Source organism: Tasmannia lanceolata, unplaced genomic scaffold, assembly GCF_043159265.1.
Source record: "Tasmannia lanceolata isolate RefF3 unplaced genomic scaffold, GAP_Taslan_0.1 ptg000012l, whole genome shotgun sequence".
Classification (NCBI taxonomy): domain Eukaryota; kingdom Viridiplantae; phylum Streptophyta; class Magnoliopsida; order Canellales; family Winteraceae; genus Tasmannia; species Tasmannia lanceolata.
In genome coordinates, this window is record NW_027518689.1 from 20,794,050 (window position 1) to 20,808,602 (window position 14,553).

Here is a 14,553-nt window from a genome sequence, read left to right on the forward strand (position 1 = left end):
CAATAGGATATTCCCAACCCTTTGATCTATAGAGGAGCTGCATACCTCTATAGATCAGAGGGCTAGGATCATCCTATGGAAATGGTTTTTGGGGCATAACCTATGTACGTTGTTTTCCATCAAATGGTCCCTTCTTCTGGAGGGATGGATGAATCTAAATTTTGATGGGAGTTAAATGGGAGATCTTGGGAAAGTTGGGATAGGTTGACTAATACGGGACACAAGAGGAAGCATGGTTATTGTTGAGAAAATCCGCCGGGCAATCCGATCCGATCGTGCACAAATTAAACAGAAAAGATAAAAGTAATCAACAAGCCACAAGATGAACACCAAGATTTTACGTGGTTCGGCCAAGCCTACTCCACGGGAGAGAAACACGATCTTCCACTATGAGAAAAACAATATACAAGGATTACAATGGATTAAACTCAAACCCACAAACCCGCAACCCTTTCCTCGCTTCTCAAACCCAAGATCGTACCCAAGAGATAACCCGAGAAAAAACCCAAGAGAAAGCTCAAGAGAAGTACCTAAGAAAAAACCCAAAGAAAACTCTCTCTCTCTCTCTCTCTCTCTCTCTCTCTCTCTCTCTCTCTCTCTCTTCCCTTGTGGCAACCGACACACCACAAGAAATAGGCTGAAATATTCAAGAGGGGGGGTGAATTGAATTTAACTCAAAATTAGGCCTTTTGAAAATTACCTATGAACCTTAATTGGAATTTTCTTCACTTAATTAAATATTTGGTTAGTGCAAATATAATTGAAAAACAAAATGAAATGCCAAACCAAACAATAATGGAAATGCAAGAGTGAGAAATGACACACCGATATATAGTGGTTTGGCCAACGGCCTACTCCACTCTACTCAAGGTCGCACTTGAGGGATTCCACTATTGGAGACCTCCACGATGCCCGGCTCCGAGGCGGTTACAATTCCAAGGGATATTAAACAAGGATGCCCTTACACCTTTACAAAGACTCTCCTTCTCCGCCGAGTTCTAAGCGGTTGCTCTCTAGGGAATTAAAAACGGAATGCCCTAGCCACCTATACAAGATATGAAAGATTGATAGCTTGGCTTCTTCTTGAAAGCTTGATGCCCTTTGTAGTTCCTTGATTGCTCTTCAACAAAGATTTGCAAGTGATAGCTCTAAAATATCCAAACTCAATAGATTCACAAGTGAAAGGCAAGTTTGGGAAAAACCAAAAATCTTAAGCTTTAAAGGGTTGCAAGTTAGCTTGAGTGCTTAAGAGGGTTTTTCAAAAATCAAGAGGGAGGAAATAATCCTCTAGATGTTGTATAAATAGTCTATCATCAAAATATGACCGTTTGGGGGTGTAGATAACAGAAATCAACTTTTAAATCAAAATCCAACGGCTCTTTTTTGAGCTGTCGCAAGGTTCTCGGAGTTCCGAGAAATATTCTCGGAGTTCCGAGACAACGGCCAGAAGAAATAAAATTTCTACTGGACCATTTCTCGGAGTTCCGAGAAAATGTCCAGACGCTACTGGACCTTTTCTCGGAGTTCCGAGAAACCTAAAAATCTTTATATTTTGAGATTTTATTTCTTGTTTGATTTTTGGCTTTTGGAACTCAACTCCTTATGATAATTATGGAATGTTTATGAGGGTCCCAACATGTTGGTCCACCACATAATCATTCACTAACCCGTTAAAGTTCTTTAAGTGTTATTTGAAAAATATTTTGAAAACACTTTGCCTTGACTTGGAAATCTAAAGAGACAGGATGTACAATGATACCTATGTAGCTTTCAACTTCTCTTTAGTCTTGGTCTTCACTTGATCTTCCATTTTGTGTATGCTTGCTTGAGAGATGAGGTGAGCTCCACTTAGCTCCTTTGACTCTTGTTTGGTACATTTTCAAGCATGACCAAGTTGAGTGTTGGTTTCTTTAATGATCAATCCTATCTTAAACACAACACTTCAAAGCAAATTGATTAGTATTCAAAAAACACAATCAATTATGTTTAGAATCATCAAAACAAGATTGAAGAATAGACCCTTGGGCTTACAATCTCCCCCTTTTTGATGATGACAAACAAAATTGATTATGAGGTGTGTGTGGAGTGACATAATAGGCAAGTGAATACTAGAACTCCCCCTCAATATATGCACACATATAAATGATACAAGTTATAAGCATGTGGTGCATATAGTAAATTTGAATAGATAATCAATTTCAAACCTTCTCCCCCTTTTGTCATCTACAGAAAGGGTGTAAAAACAAATTTAGGAGTAGATAACTCCCCCTAAATCAATGCTTATGGTATAAAAATATATAACCAAGTAATGCACATATACCTGTTCATGATCGAGATGTTGACATATGTCAAAATGTTAGGTATTTTAATTAAAGTGAAGATACCTCTCCAACTTAGAAAACTAAGAAGGCTAAGAATATCAATTGAGTGATTTTTAAGATTGAAAATTTGACATCTCATTCATGCAGATACTACCAAACAAAGATTATATATATAAATACTATATAGATAAGCTGGTGAAAGGCACAAAGTATTTATTTTGCAATTTCTTTAATTTGATCCGCACTCCAAATATTTAAGGCACTTCGGATATAACAAATTCTATCATCACTAAGGAGTTTTGTAAAGATATCCGCTAATTGATCTTCAGTGTTGATATATTTTAAGCAAATATCCCCTTTTTGTGAGTGATCTCTGATGAAGTGGTGCCTAATCTCAATGTGTTTTGTTCTTGAGTGTTGTATGGGGTTCTTTGTTAAGCTTATAGCACTAGTATTGTCACATTTGATGAGAATATTTTCCATTTTGATTGCATAGTCCATCAATGTGCTTTTCATCCATAGGACTTGAGCACAGCAAGCTCCAGCTGCCACATATTCTGCTTCTGTTGTGGACAGAGCTACTGAATTTTGCTTCTTGCTAAACCATGAAACAAGTGATTTACCCAAGAATTGGCAAGTTCCACTAGTGCTTTTCCTATCTACTCTACATCCAGCAAAGTCTGCATCTGAATATCCGATGAGAGTGAAGGAAGATGATCTTTCATACCACAGTCCTAGACTTTGGGTTCCTCTTAAGTACTTGAAGATCTTCTTAACTGCTGATAGGTGAGATTCTTTAGGATCCGATTGAAATCGAGCACAGAGACAGACAGTAAACATAATGTCTGGTCTGCTGGCTGTCAAATAGAGCAAACTACCTATCATACCCCTATACAATTTCTGATCCACAGATTTGCCAAATTCATCTTTTTCTAGCTTAGCAGTAGTACTCATGGGAATTCTTGATGTCTTACTGCTATCCATGCCATACTTCTTTAATAACTCCTTTGTATATTTTTCTTGATTTAAAAATATTCCATTTTTGTATTGTTTAATTTGGAGTCCTAAGAAGTAGGTTAACTCTCCCATCATGCTCATTTCAAATTCATTTTTCATTAAGGTTGCAAATTCATCACACAATTTTTGATTAGTTGAGCCACAGATGGTATCATCCACATAGATTTGGACAAGGAGGATATCATGATTTTCTCTTTTGATAAACAAGGTTTTATCCACCTTTCTCATCTCGAATCCCTTTTCAACTAAGAAAGTGCAAAGCCTCTCATACCAAGCTCTAGGAGCTTGCTTTAATCCATATAAAGCTTTATCAAGCCTGAAGACATGATTTGGATGTTTGAAGTCTTCAAAACCTGGAGGTTGCTCAACATACACTTCCTCTTGGATATAGCCATTTAGGAAGGCACTTTTGACATCCATTTGATATAGTTTAAATCCTTTATGAGATGCATATGCCAAAAGTATCCTAATAGCCTCCATACGGGCAACAGGAGCAAATGTCTCATCATAATCTATCCCTTCCTCCTGATTGTACCCTTGGGCTACAAGCCTAGCTTTATTCCTAGTGATAATTCCATTTTCATCCAATTTATTTCTATACACCCATCTCGTGCCAATGACTGGATGATCACTAGGTCTAGGTACTAGCCTCCACACTTTGTTCCTTTCGAATTGACTTAGCTCTTCTTGCATGGCCATCAACCAATATTCATCCTTTTCAGCTTCCTTGATGGATTTTGGTTCTAATTCGGATAGGAACGCCAAATTGTTACTCACACTACGATAGTATGATCTAGTTCTTACTGGCAATGTGGCATCACCTAAAATTTGGGATTCAGGATGATCTACCAATGTTCTCCTATCCCTAGGCAATGAGTCATCATTTTCATTTTCTACTTCCTCACTAGGTAATGTATGACTTGTTGATGCATGAGGAGGAGCACTCAATTTTGGAAAAAGATGTTCAATGGGTTCATCCTCATCATGTGGCATTTCTTGAGGTGTTGGCTCTCTTTCATCAAATGTCACATGCATGGATTCTTCTACAACTAGGGTTCTTCGATTAAATACTCTATATGCCTTGCTATGTGACGAATACCCTAAGAATACTCCATCATCCGACTTCTTATCAAATTTGTGTAAATTTTCTTTAATGTTTAAAATGAAGCATTTGCATCCAAACACTCTAAAATAGCTTATATTTGGTTTCAAGTTTTTCCAAAGCTCATAAGGTGCTTTCTTAGAAATTGGCCTTAAATATACCCTGTTTATAATATAGCAAGCGGTGCTAACCGCTTCCGCCTAAAAATATCTAGGGAGATCATTTTCATGCAACATAGTTCTAGCCATTTCTTGGAGAGTTCGATTCTTTCTTTCTACTACTCCATTTTGTTGAGGTGTTCTAGGTGCGAAAAAATTATGCTTTATGCCATGTTCATTACAATAAGTGTCAAAATGTACATTTTCAAATTCCGTTCCATGATCACTTCTAATGTGGGAGATGGCAATACCTTTTTCATTTTGAATTTGATTGCACAATGTAAGAAAGTTTTCATAAGTTTCATCTTTATGTCCTAGAAATATGACCCATGTGAATCGTGAGTAGTCATCCACAACTACAAACACGTACCTCTTTCCACCTAGGCTACTAGTCTTCATTGGTCCAAAAAGATCCATATGAAGTAGCTCCAAGGGGTAGGAAGTTGAAATCATATTTTTAGGTGCAAATGAGCTTTTCAATTTGTTTTCCTAACTGACAAGTTCTACAAATGTGATCTTTGATGAATTTTAACTTAGGCAATCCTCTAACACTTTCTTTTGAGGAGATGGTCGAAATGAGATCCATTCCGGCATGACCCAACCTCCTATGCCATAGCCAAGAATCCTCACTAATGGCATTAAGACAAGTCACATTTTGAAGTCTAAGATCATCTAGTCCAATTGTGTAAATGTTATTGTCTCTAGAACCTGTGAATTTTACTTCTCCATTTATCTTGTTTTTAACAATGCATTTATCAGGATTGAAGACAACTTCAAAACCATTATCACATAATTGACTAATGCTAATAAGATTATGGGATAAGCCATCAACAAATAGTACATCATGTATGGGAGAGGTAGAGTTACCTATGGTGCCTTCACCTTTGACTTTTCCTTTCTTATCATCTCCAAAGGTAACGTCTCCACCATCCTTGAGTGATAGGGATGCGAATTGAGTAAGGTCTCCGGTCATATGTCTAGAGCATCCACTATCAAGGTACCATGTGTTCTTCTTGTTATGGCTTTTAAGGCATACCTACATATGAATAGGCAAGTGAGATCCCTTAGGTACCCAAATCCTCCTAATCTTGCTATGTTCATTTGTTTTTACTTTAGAGTTCAATTTGATTTTATCTTGTTTAGCATGTAAGCAAGCAACCTTGTAATGACCTTCTAGACCACAATAAAAACAAATTTTGGTACCACTAGAAGAAGCCTTTTCAAGTTTGTTTTTATAGTTAGATATGGTAGTATTCCATTTGTGTCCAAGTCCACTTTTATCACTTGACATTCTTTGAATATTAACAAGCCTATCCAATTTTAATGTACTATTTTCAAATTTTTCAAAGAGTTTCTTGAGTTCATCATATTCAAAAGATAGTTTACCATTTTCATGCTTTAGTTTGTTATTTTCAACAGAAAGATTTTGTCGATTTTCATTCAAAGTCTTAATGGTAGCATTTAGCTCATGAATTTTTACTTTGCATTTTTCATTTTCATCATCTAAAAATTCATGATCCTTTTTTTAACCAACCAAATTCTTTTGTCATGTTAGCAAGAGAATTTTCAACTGATGCAATTTTATCAAATTGAATTTCAAGTTCATCATTTGCATTTTGTAAGGAATCTTACGTTCCTTGCTATCAAGCAATCTTCGCCATCATTTTGTTCGTCTTCGCTTTCAATTTCTTCATCCCACGTGGCGATCATTCCTTTCTTGCCTTCTCTTCTCTTGAAGCGGTTGTTTGAAGTGGGTTCATTGTTGAGTGGACAATCCGGGCGAATGTGTCCAAGCTTCTTGCAACCGTAGCATCGGGGTTGAGAAGACCCATCACCAAGTTCTTCTTTCTTCTTGAATGGGGGATTTGTCCTTCTATTTCTCATGCCTCCCATGTTCCTTTGCAAGAATTTGATCCTTCTTGTTAGGAGGGCAACTTCATCTTCCATGTCTTCCTTTGCATCTTCATTTTCACCTACATTACAAGCAAAAGCAATTCCTTTTCCTTTTTCGATTTTAGTTTCGATTTCGGGTGCTTTTGTTTTGAAAATCATTTCATGGGTGATCAAGGACCCTATTAGTTCATCTAGGTTCAATGTGTTCATGTCCTTGGCTTCGGTGATTGCGGAGGTTTTGGATTCCCAAGACAAAGGTAAGGACCTAAGGATTTTAGTCACTAAATCTCTATTGGAAAATTGTTTTCCAAGACCCCTTAATCCATTTACAAGATTGGTGAATCTAGTGTACATGTCGGCAATTGTTTCATCGGGTGTCATTTGAAAGAGTTCGTATTGCCGAAAAAGATGGTTCATTTTAGATTCTTTTACTTGATTGGTTCCCTCATGGGTGACTTCTAAAGTGTCCCAAATTTTCTTAGCCGAATTCAAATTTGATACTCTATTGAATTCTCCGGGAGATAGAGCACAAACAAGAGAATTCATGGCTTTGGTATTATAATTCGAAGCTTGTTGTTCGGCTTCGGTCCAATCATTTAAATTTCTTGTGGGTAAGATGTATTCATTATTAATTGCTCTCCACATTTGATAGTCTTGGGTTAAAAAGATTTTCATTTTGGTTTTCCAAAAACCATAGTTTGTTCCATCAAAATAGGGTGGCCTAGTGTTTGAATAACCTTCATGGTGTTGAGGGTAGTTTGCCATTTTAGAATCTTTACTCTAGACCGGTTAGGGTTTTCTAAAAATTAGAGACGAGGCTCTGATACCAATTGAAATATTCAAGAGGAGGGGTGAATTGAATTTAACTCAAAATTAGGCCTTTTGAGAATTACCTATGAACCCTAATTGGAATTTTCTTCACTTAATTAAATATTTGGTTAGTGCAAATATAATTGAAAAACAAAATGAAATGCCAAACCAAACAATAATGGAAATGCAAGAGTGAGAAATGACACACCGATATATAGTGGTTCGGCCAACGGCCTACTCCACTCTACTCAAGGTCGCACTTGAGGGATTCCACTATTGGAGACCTCCACGATGCCCGTCTCCGAGACGGTTACAATTCCAAGGGATATTAAACAAGGATGCCCTTACACCTTTACAAAGACTCTCCTTCTCCGCCGAGTTCTAAGCGGTTGCTCTCTAGGGAATTAAAAACGGAATGCCCTAGCCACCTATACAAGATATGAAAGATTGATAGCTTGGCTTCTTCTTGAAAGCTTGATGCCCTTTGTAGTTCCTTGATTGCTCTTCAACAAAGATTTGCAAGTGATAGCTCTAAAATATCCAAACTCAATAGATTCACAAGTGAAAGGCAAGTTTGGGAAAAACCAAAAATCTTAAGCTTTAAAGGGTTGCAAGTTAGCTTGAGTGCTTAAGAGGGTTTTTCAAAAATCAAGAGGGAAGAAATAATCCTCTAGATGTTGTATAAATAGTCTCTCATCAAAATATGACCGTTTGGGGGTGTAGATAACAAAAATCAACTTTTAAATCAAAACCCAACGGCTCTTTTTTGAGCTGTCGCAAGGTTCTCGGAGTTCCGAGAAATATTCTCGGAGTTCCGAGACAACGGCCAGAAGAAATAAAATTTCTACTGGACCATTTCTCGGAGTTCCGAGAAAATGTCCAGACGCTATTGGACCTTTTCTCGGAGTTCCGAGCTCGGAGCTCCGAGAAACCTAAAAATCTTTATATTTTGAGATTTTATTTCTTGTTTGATTTTTGGCTTTTGGAACTCAACTCCTTATGATAATTATGGAATGTTTATGAGGGTCCCAACATGTTGGTCCACCACATAATCATTCACTAACCCGTTAAAGTTCTTTAAGTGTTATTTGAAAAATATTTTGAAAACACTTTGCCTTGACTTGAAAATCTAAAGAGACAGGATGTACAATGATACCTATGTAGCTTTCAACTTCTCTTTAGTCTTGGTCTTCACTTGATCTTCCATTTTGTGTATGCTTGCTTGAGAGATGAGGTGAGCTCCACTTAGCTCCTTTGACTCTTGTTTGATATATCTTCAAGTATGACCAAGTTGAGTGTTGGTTTCTTTAATGATCAATCCTATCTTAAACACAACACTTCAAATCAAATTGATTAGTATTCAAAAAACACAATAAATTATGTTTAGAATCATCAAAACAAGATTGAAGAATAGACCCTTGGGCTTACATAGGCTCTTTCCTATTCTCAGTTTCTGCCGTCCCACCGAGTGGTGGGAAATAAGGCAACTTTCTCAACAATCTCCACCTTGGCTTATTTCCCAGCCACCTGAAGATTTTCCGTTGATGTCGGCACCGGTCCGCTTTCGCCGCAAACCACCATTGGCCTTTCGAAGTACCAGCTACACATCCTCGAATCAACTTGGTTCTGACTCCTCCCGATTCGATCAACACGGCCAATGCACATGTGTAGCTGCTAACCTCTTTACTCACCCAGTCAACCTTGGAGAGGGATCTCGATCCATCCTCCCCAACGCATGTACTGTCCTCCTCTCACCATCGTCTGCAACCTGAAAACCTATCTCTGCACCAACTGCGAAAGAGACCCTACACGTGCACGCGCTACTACTCAGTTTCCAACCAACCATCGAGATCTTGGGAACACTAGTCACAGTGTCCCCGACCAGACGATACAATCCACCATACTCCTCTCTTTTCATCAGAACCATACAGTCGCATGTGATTTTCATGGCTCCACCTGCAGCTGAAAACCTGTGTAACCTTTGGAGTCCAACCGGCCAAGCGATAGTAGATTCTTTCGTAGCTTTGGAACATACGCCACACCACCCAAAGTACGAACCACTCCATCAAACATTTTGATCTTCACTGTTCCAACTCCCATGACGTCACAAGTAAACCCGTCAACCAAGGACACTACACCTGCCCTTGTCTCATGGATCGTATCAAAATATTCCCTCCTGGAGCATACATGAACAGAGTAACCTGAATCTAGAATCCACTCATCATGAGAAGCGTGATTACCTGAGGAGACTGTGAGAACGTCTCCAAACACTTCGCTCTGTTCACCTGTTACCGCCACCACAGCATTTGTAGTACCATTGTCCACCCGGTCAGCTCGCTTTGGACAATCCCGCTTGATGTGGCAATATTCCTTGCAATGGTAACATTGCAAGCCCTTTCCGCCGACCCTGGATCTTGACCTGCCTTTACTAGATCCCCTGTCAGACCACCTTCTTCTTTGATTCCCACCCACCATGAACAACCAACCCATGCTCTTCACTTGCACCAAGAACATGTTTCTTCCGCATCTCATTCGATAAGAACGACGCCGTGATTTCCTCTAGCTTTATCGTATCCTTGCCATACAATAAAGTCGTCACCAGGTTGTCATACGAATTTGGAAGCGAAGTAAGAAGCAAAATGGCCTTATCTTCTTCCTTCAACTTTTCGTTAACCTTGTGGAGTTGATCCACAAGCCCGTTGAACACCGTAACATGTTCTAGAAGATCCCCGCCTTCCTGCATCTTCAGCCCGTACAATTGCCGTTTCAGATACAACCGGTTGGCCAATCTTTTTGACATATAAAGCTTTTCCAACTTCTCCCATAATTTTGGTGCATCTTCTTCTTTCATAACGTTAAACATAACGCTATCTGCTAGACATAGTCGAATCGTGCTGACCGCCTTCGACTCAATGTCTTCCCACTCGGCACATGTCATCTTCTTCGGCTTCCCATCCTTTCCCTTCAAAGCCTTAGCCAAGCCCTGTTGAACTAGAATGTCCTTCACCCTCATCTGCCATAGGGTGAAACTGTCATTTCCGTCAAATCTGTTGATGTTGAACTGGGTAGAACTCGATTTTACCGCCATCTCAGATTACTTCGGACTTCTCGGTGTAGCGCTCCACCTCGAACAAGAATCTTCTTTGACAATATTTCCACCTCAAAAAATTGCTCTAACCGCGATCCAATCACAACACCCACGATCACTCCACCCAGCCTCGACGATCGCTCCAACCTGAGCTCTGATACCACTTGTTGAGAAAATCTGCCGGGCAATCCGATTCGATCGTGCACAAATTAAACGGAAAAGATAAAAGTAATAAACAAGCCACAAGATAAACACCAAGATTTTACGTGGTTCGGCCAAGCCTACTCCACGGGCGAGAAACACGATCTTCCACTATGAGAAAAACAATATACAAGGATTACAATGGATTAAACTCAAACCCACAAACCCGCAACCCTTTCCACGCTTCTCAAACCCAATATCGTACCCAAGAGATAACCCGAGAAAAAACCCAAGAGAAAGTACCCAAGAAAAAACCCAAAGAAAACTCTCTCTTCTTCCCCTCTCTCTCTCTCTCTCTCTCTCTCTCTCTCTCTCTCTCTCTCTCTTCCCTTGTGGCAGCTGACACACCACAAGAAAAAACCCACGCACAAGTCACCACTCTTGCCGTGTTTTCTAAAGAACCGAAATAGGCTCTTTCCTATTCTCGGTTTCTGCCTTCCCACCAAGTGGTGGGAAATAAGGCAACTTTCCCAACAGTTATGTCTTACTCCCTCTCCCTGCGGGAACTTGTAACACAAATGAGGCGGAAGTGAGGGCACTGCACTTTGGACTCAAATGGTATAAAAGCAACTTGTTTGCTCATCTAATAATTGAAGGGGACTCTTGAAATACGATTGCATGGGCCACGAAATGGAGAATTCGAAAGGGCCGTGGAGGCTTCAAGATATCATTGCAGAAGTCTGAGATTTGGTCACGAAGTTCACTAAAAAATCGAGCATAGAAGATGGTCTGCAAACGAATCTGAGGACAATCTTGCAAAAGAGGGAGTTCTGCTGGGTACGATGATTATTTGGATACGCTCTTCGGATGCGGGGATGGGGTTACATGATTGCTATTATTTTCATTGTAGTCATGTACACATTTATCAAAATTTAAAATCTACAACAAAAAAGACCTTAGTTACGACCCAGGTGAAATGATCTCTATTTTGACAATAAATATTAGGGAGTGATAAATCGACTCCCCATGTGTCTTTCTCTCTCCACTTTCTCTCTCTTTAACTCAGAGGAGAGAGAAAGGCACACACGGAGTCGATTTAAGATATTGGGGAGACGATTTATCACTGCCCTTAATCTTCAAGAATTAAAAAAAGAAAAAAAAAAAAACAAAACTCATTTTTATCCCAAGGATGGTGGTCAGTTGGCCTCTCACTAGCGCACTAGATTAGCCACACCAATAGTGGCACGTAGACCCGGCAAACCAACACAAATGTATGTTGCTTTATTCTTTAACAAAAGGTAACACTTTCCATTGACAAACGAAATTTACCGCAACAAAGCCGCAAACCAAAAGCCATGTCCTTAATTCAAATTCTAATCTAACATTAAAATTCAAGATAAAAGCAGCAGTGAATGAAATGATATTAGCAAACTCCTAGACATAACCCCCATTTACTCGAATGACCTGCCCGTTTACCCATTCGCCACCATCCGTAGCCAAGAACCCAACGAGAGGTGCAATGTCTTTAGTCTCCCCAAGTCGACTCAGGGGACTCTCATCAATAACTCTCTTCACCGCCTCATCGCTCTTCCCTGCAAAGAACATCTCCGTGGCCACTGGCCCGGGCGCCACACAATTGGCCGTTATCTGGGTCCCTTTCAATTCCTTAGCTAGGATCCTTGTCATGGCCTCTACCGCAGCTTTGGAAGCCGTATAGGTGGCATATCCCGGCCTCAGCCCACCCACCATAGAAGACGACATGTTTATGATCCTTCCTCCTCCACCATGTATCAAACGGTTGGCGGCCTCTCGTGAGCAAAGAAAGCTACCTGTTAAAGTATAAATGGTTAAGCTTTTGAAGTAATTGGTTGTTTCTTATGGTATTCAGGGCAGGTCCTGGGTTCAAAGTCCAATAAGTTCTTGGTATTAAAAATCCATATATACGACGAACCCAAAAAAATAGAGCCCACCCATGAGGGGAAGAAAATCCATGTATATGACCCACAAAAAAAAAAAAAAAAACATAGAGCCCATCCGTGAGCGGAAGTGTTGAAGTATAAATGATTAAATTACATTGTAAGGGCTTAAGATTTTGGAGTAATTGGCTGTTTCACAATACCTACCTTTCGTGTTCACATCAAAAGTCATGTCCCAATCCTCCTCTCTTGTGGCTGCAAGAGTTGGGTACTTGGAATCGAGGACTCCGGCACAATTCACTAGGATGTGGATTTGTGGGATTCCGAAGGCCTTTTCGGCATGGTCGAAAAGGGACTTGACTTGGGCCGCATTTGCTACGTTGGCTTGGACCGTGATGGCACGTGGGGGTTTTGGGTTTGAAGAGGCGGAGTTGATTTCTGCGGCTAGGAGGTCGGCCTGGGTGGAACTGGTAGCGTAATTGATGACCACGCTCGCACCGAGGGATGCGAGGTGGAGGGCGATGGTGCGGCCAATGCCACGCGACGCGCCCGTGACTATGGCTACACGCCCCTGGAGCGGCTTGTGCTCATGCGTAGTGCTTGATCCAGCTAGAGTTGTTTCCATGTTGGTGCTGGGATGGGAAGCGTTTTCAAGGGTTAGAGTGGTCGAGGGGTGTTGATATCAATTTATGTAGACATATGTGAGTGGTGTGGGTATTTAAAAACGCCCATAACAAAAAAGGTATCCAAAGTTCCAAACAGCTCCTTACATACTACTTATAAACATCACTGCTTCCGTCATTCATTTACACATGGTGTGACCGTGTGAATAATACACATTGATATTTAATTCCGTGTACATCACTGCTTCCGTCATTCATTTACCAGAGTTTTTATAGGGCGCTGGTACTTTCCCCCCCCTTGTAGGCTATTTCTCTCCATCCCCTAGACCTGGCAAACGGGCGGGTCGGGCCGGATTTGACCCGGCCCGTACGGGTCCGGGTCTAACGGGCCGGGTCAAAGTGACCCGGAAAATATTACGGGTCATTGACATTGGACCCGCACCCGGCCCGTACGGGCCGGGTCGACCCGCGGGTCACCCGGATTTTCGACGTATTTTTTAAGAGTTTTTTTATTTATTTAGGGATTTGCTAGCCACCTTCTCCTGGGCTATTTTTCGGCTTGTAGCCTCTCCTTTGCTGCAAAGATTGGGTGAAGTACGGTCTGGGCAAAGGTTGCTAGCAATAAGAGAAGTAATCATTACGGATTTTTGCAAGATTCTCAGAATTAACTAAGTTTGAAATGAAAAATTACCACAAAAGGATACAAGTAGAAAAATTACCTAAAAAATACCAAAATGATGTAGTAAAATATGACAATTACCAAGAAAAAAACCGCCGTTTCACTTTTCTATGGGCACCCGCGGGTCCACCCGACCCGGCCCACTTTTGACGGGCCGGGTGGACCCGCGGGTCAATTTCAAACGGGTCACCAATCGGTGACCCGGACCCGTAATTTAAGGGGCGGGCCGGGTGGACCCGCGGGTCCGGGTAACTTTTTGCCAGGTCTACCATCCCCCTTGTAGACTGGATCATCCTATGTTGTGGACGGTACGCTTCAATTTGAAAAAAATCGGCGGGGCCTACGATTGGGCCTTAATGTTACTGTACGACCAACTCCGTAGGATTATCCAAACCATGGACGGCTTGGATCGTCCTATGTAGTGGACAGGCCTTCATGTTACTTTACGACCAACTCCATAGAATGATCCAAACCATTCATTTGATGGGCCACAATGTAAATAGGTTGTGCCCCAAAAATCATTTCCATAGGATGATCACAACCCTACAATCTATAGAGGTTGCATAAGATGTAGTTTCTATTTAGATCGGAGGGCTAGGATCAACCTATGGAAATGATATTTTGGGACGCAACCTATTTACGTTTATGGCCCACTGTGATATGGGCGGGGCCTACGTTGTTTAAAGATGGGCCCACCATTCCACCAATGGTTTCTGTTGGGCCCACCAACTGTTCCTGTTGTGTGTGTGTGTGTGTGTGTGGAGAGAGAGAGAGAGGGAGAGAGAGACCGGTCAAATGGTGGGAA

The 14,553-nt window shown here is 40.7% G+C and overlaps 1 protein-coding gene across 1 annotated transcript; it reads right to left on the minus strand.

The window, feature by feature from the left end:
• Positions 1-11,792: 11,792 nt before the first annotated feature.
• Positions 11,793-13,192, minus strand: LOC143887107 (NADPH-dependent aldehyde reductase-like protein, chloroplastic). The gene is made up of 2 exons (XM_077391216.1): positions 12,650-13,192; positions 11,793-12,355 (listed from the first exon to the last, which is right to left on the minus strand). The coding sequence occupies exons 1-2, from the start codon at positions 13,069-13,071 to the stop codon at positions 11,965-11,967; spliced, it is 813 nt and encodes a 270-aa protein (XP_077247331.1). The 5' UTR covers positions 13,072-13,192; the 3' UTR covers positions 11,793-11,964.
• Positions 13,193-14,553: the final 1,361 nt, after the last annotated feature.

What these genes read in the sequence shown, in the direction of transcription:
- LOC143887107 (XM_077391216.1), bottom strand. Translation starts at nt 13,071, where the DNA reads ATGGAAACAACTCTAGCTGGATCAAGCACTACGCATGAGCACAAGCCG. An exon ending in GATGTGAACACGAAAGGTAG is followed by an intron (nt 12,356 to 12,649) that starts GTATTGTGAAAC and finishes TTTAACAGGTAG; the next exon opens with CTTTCTTTGCTCACGAGAGG.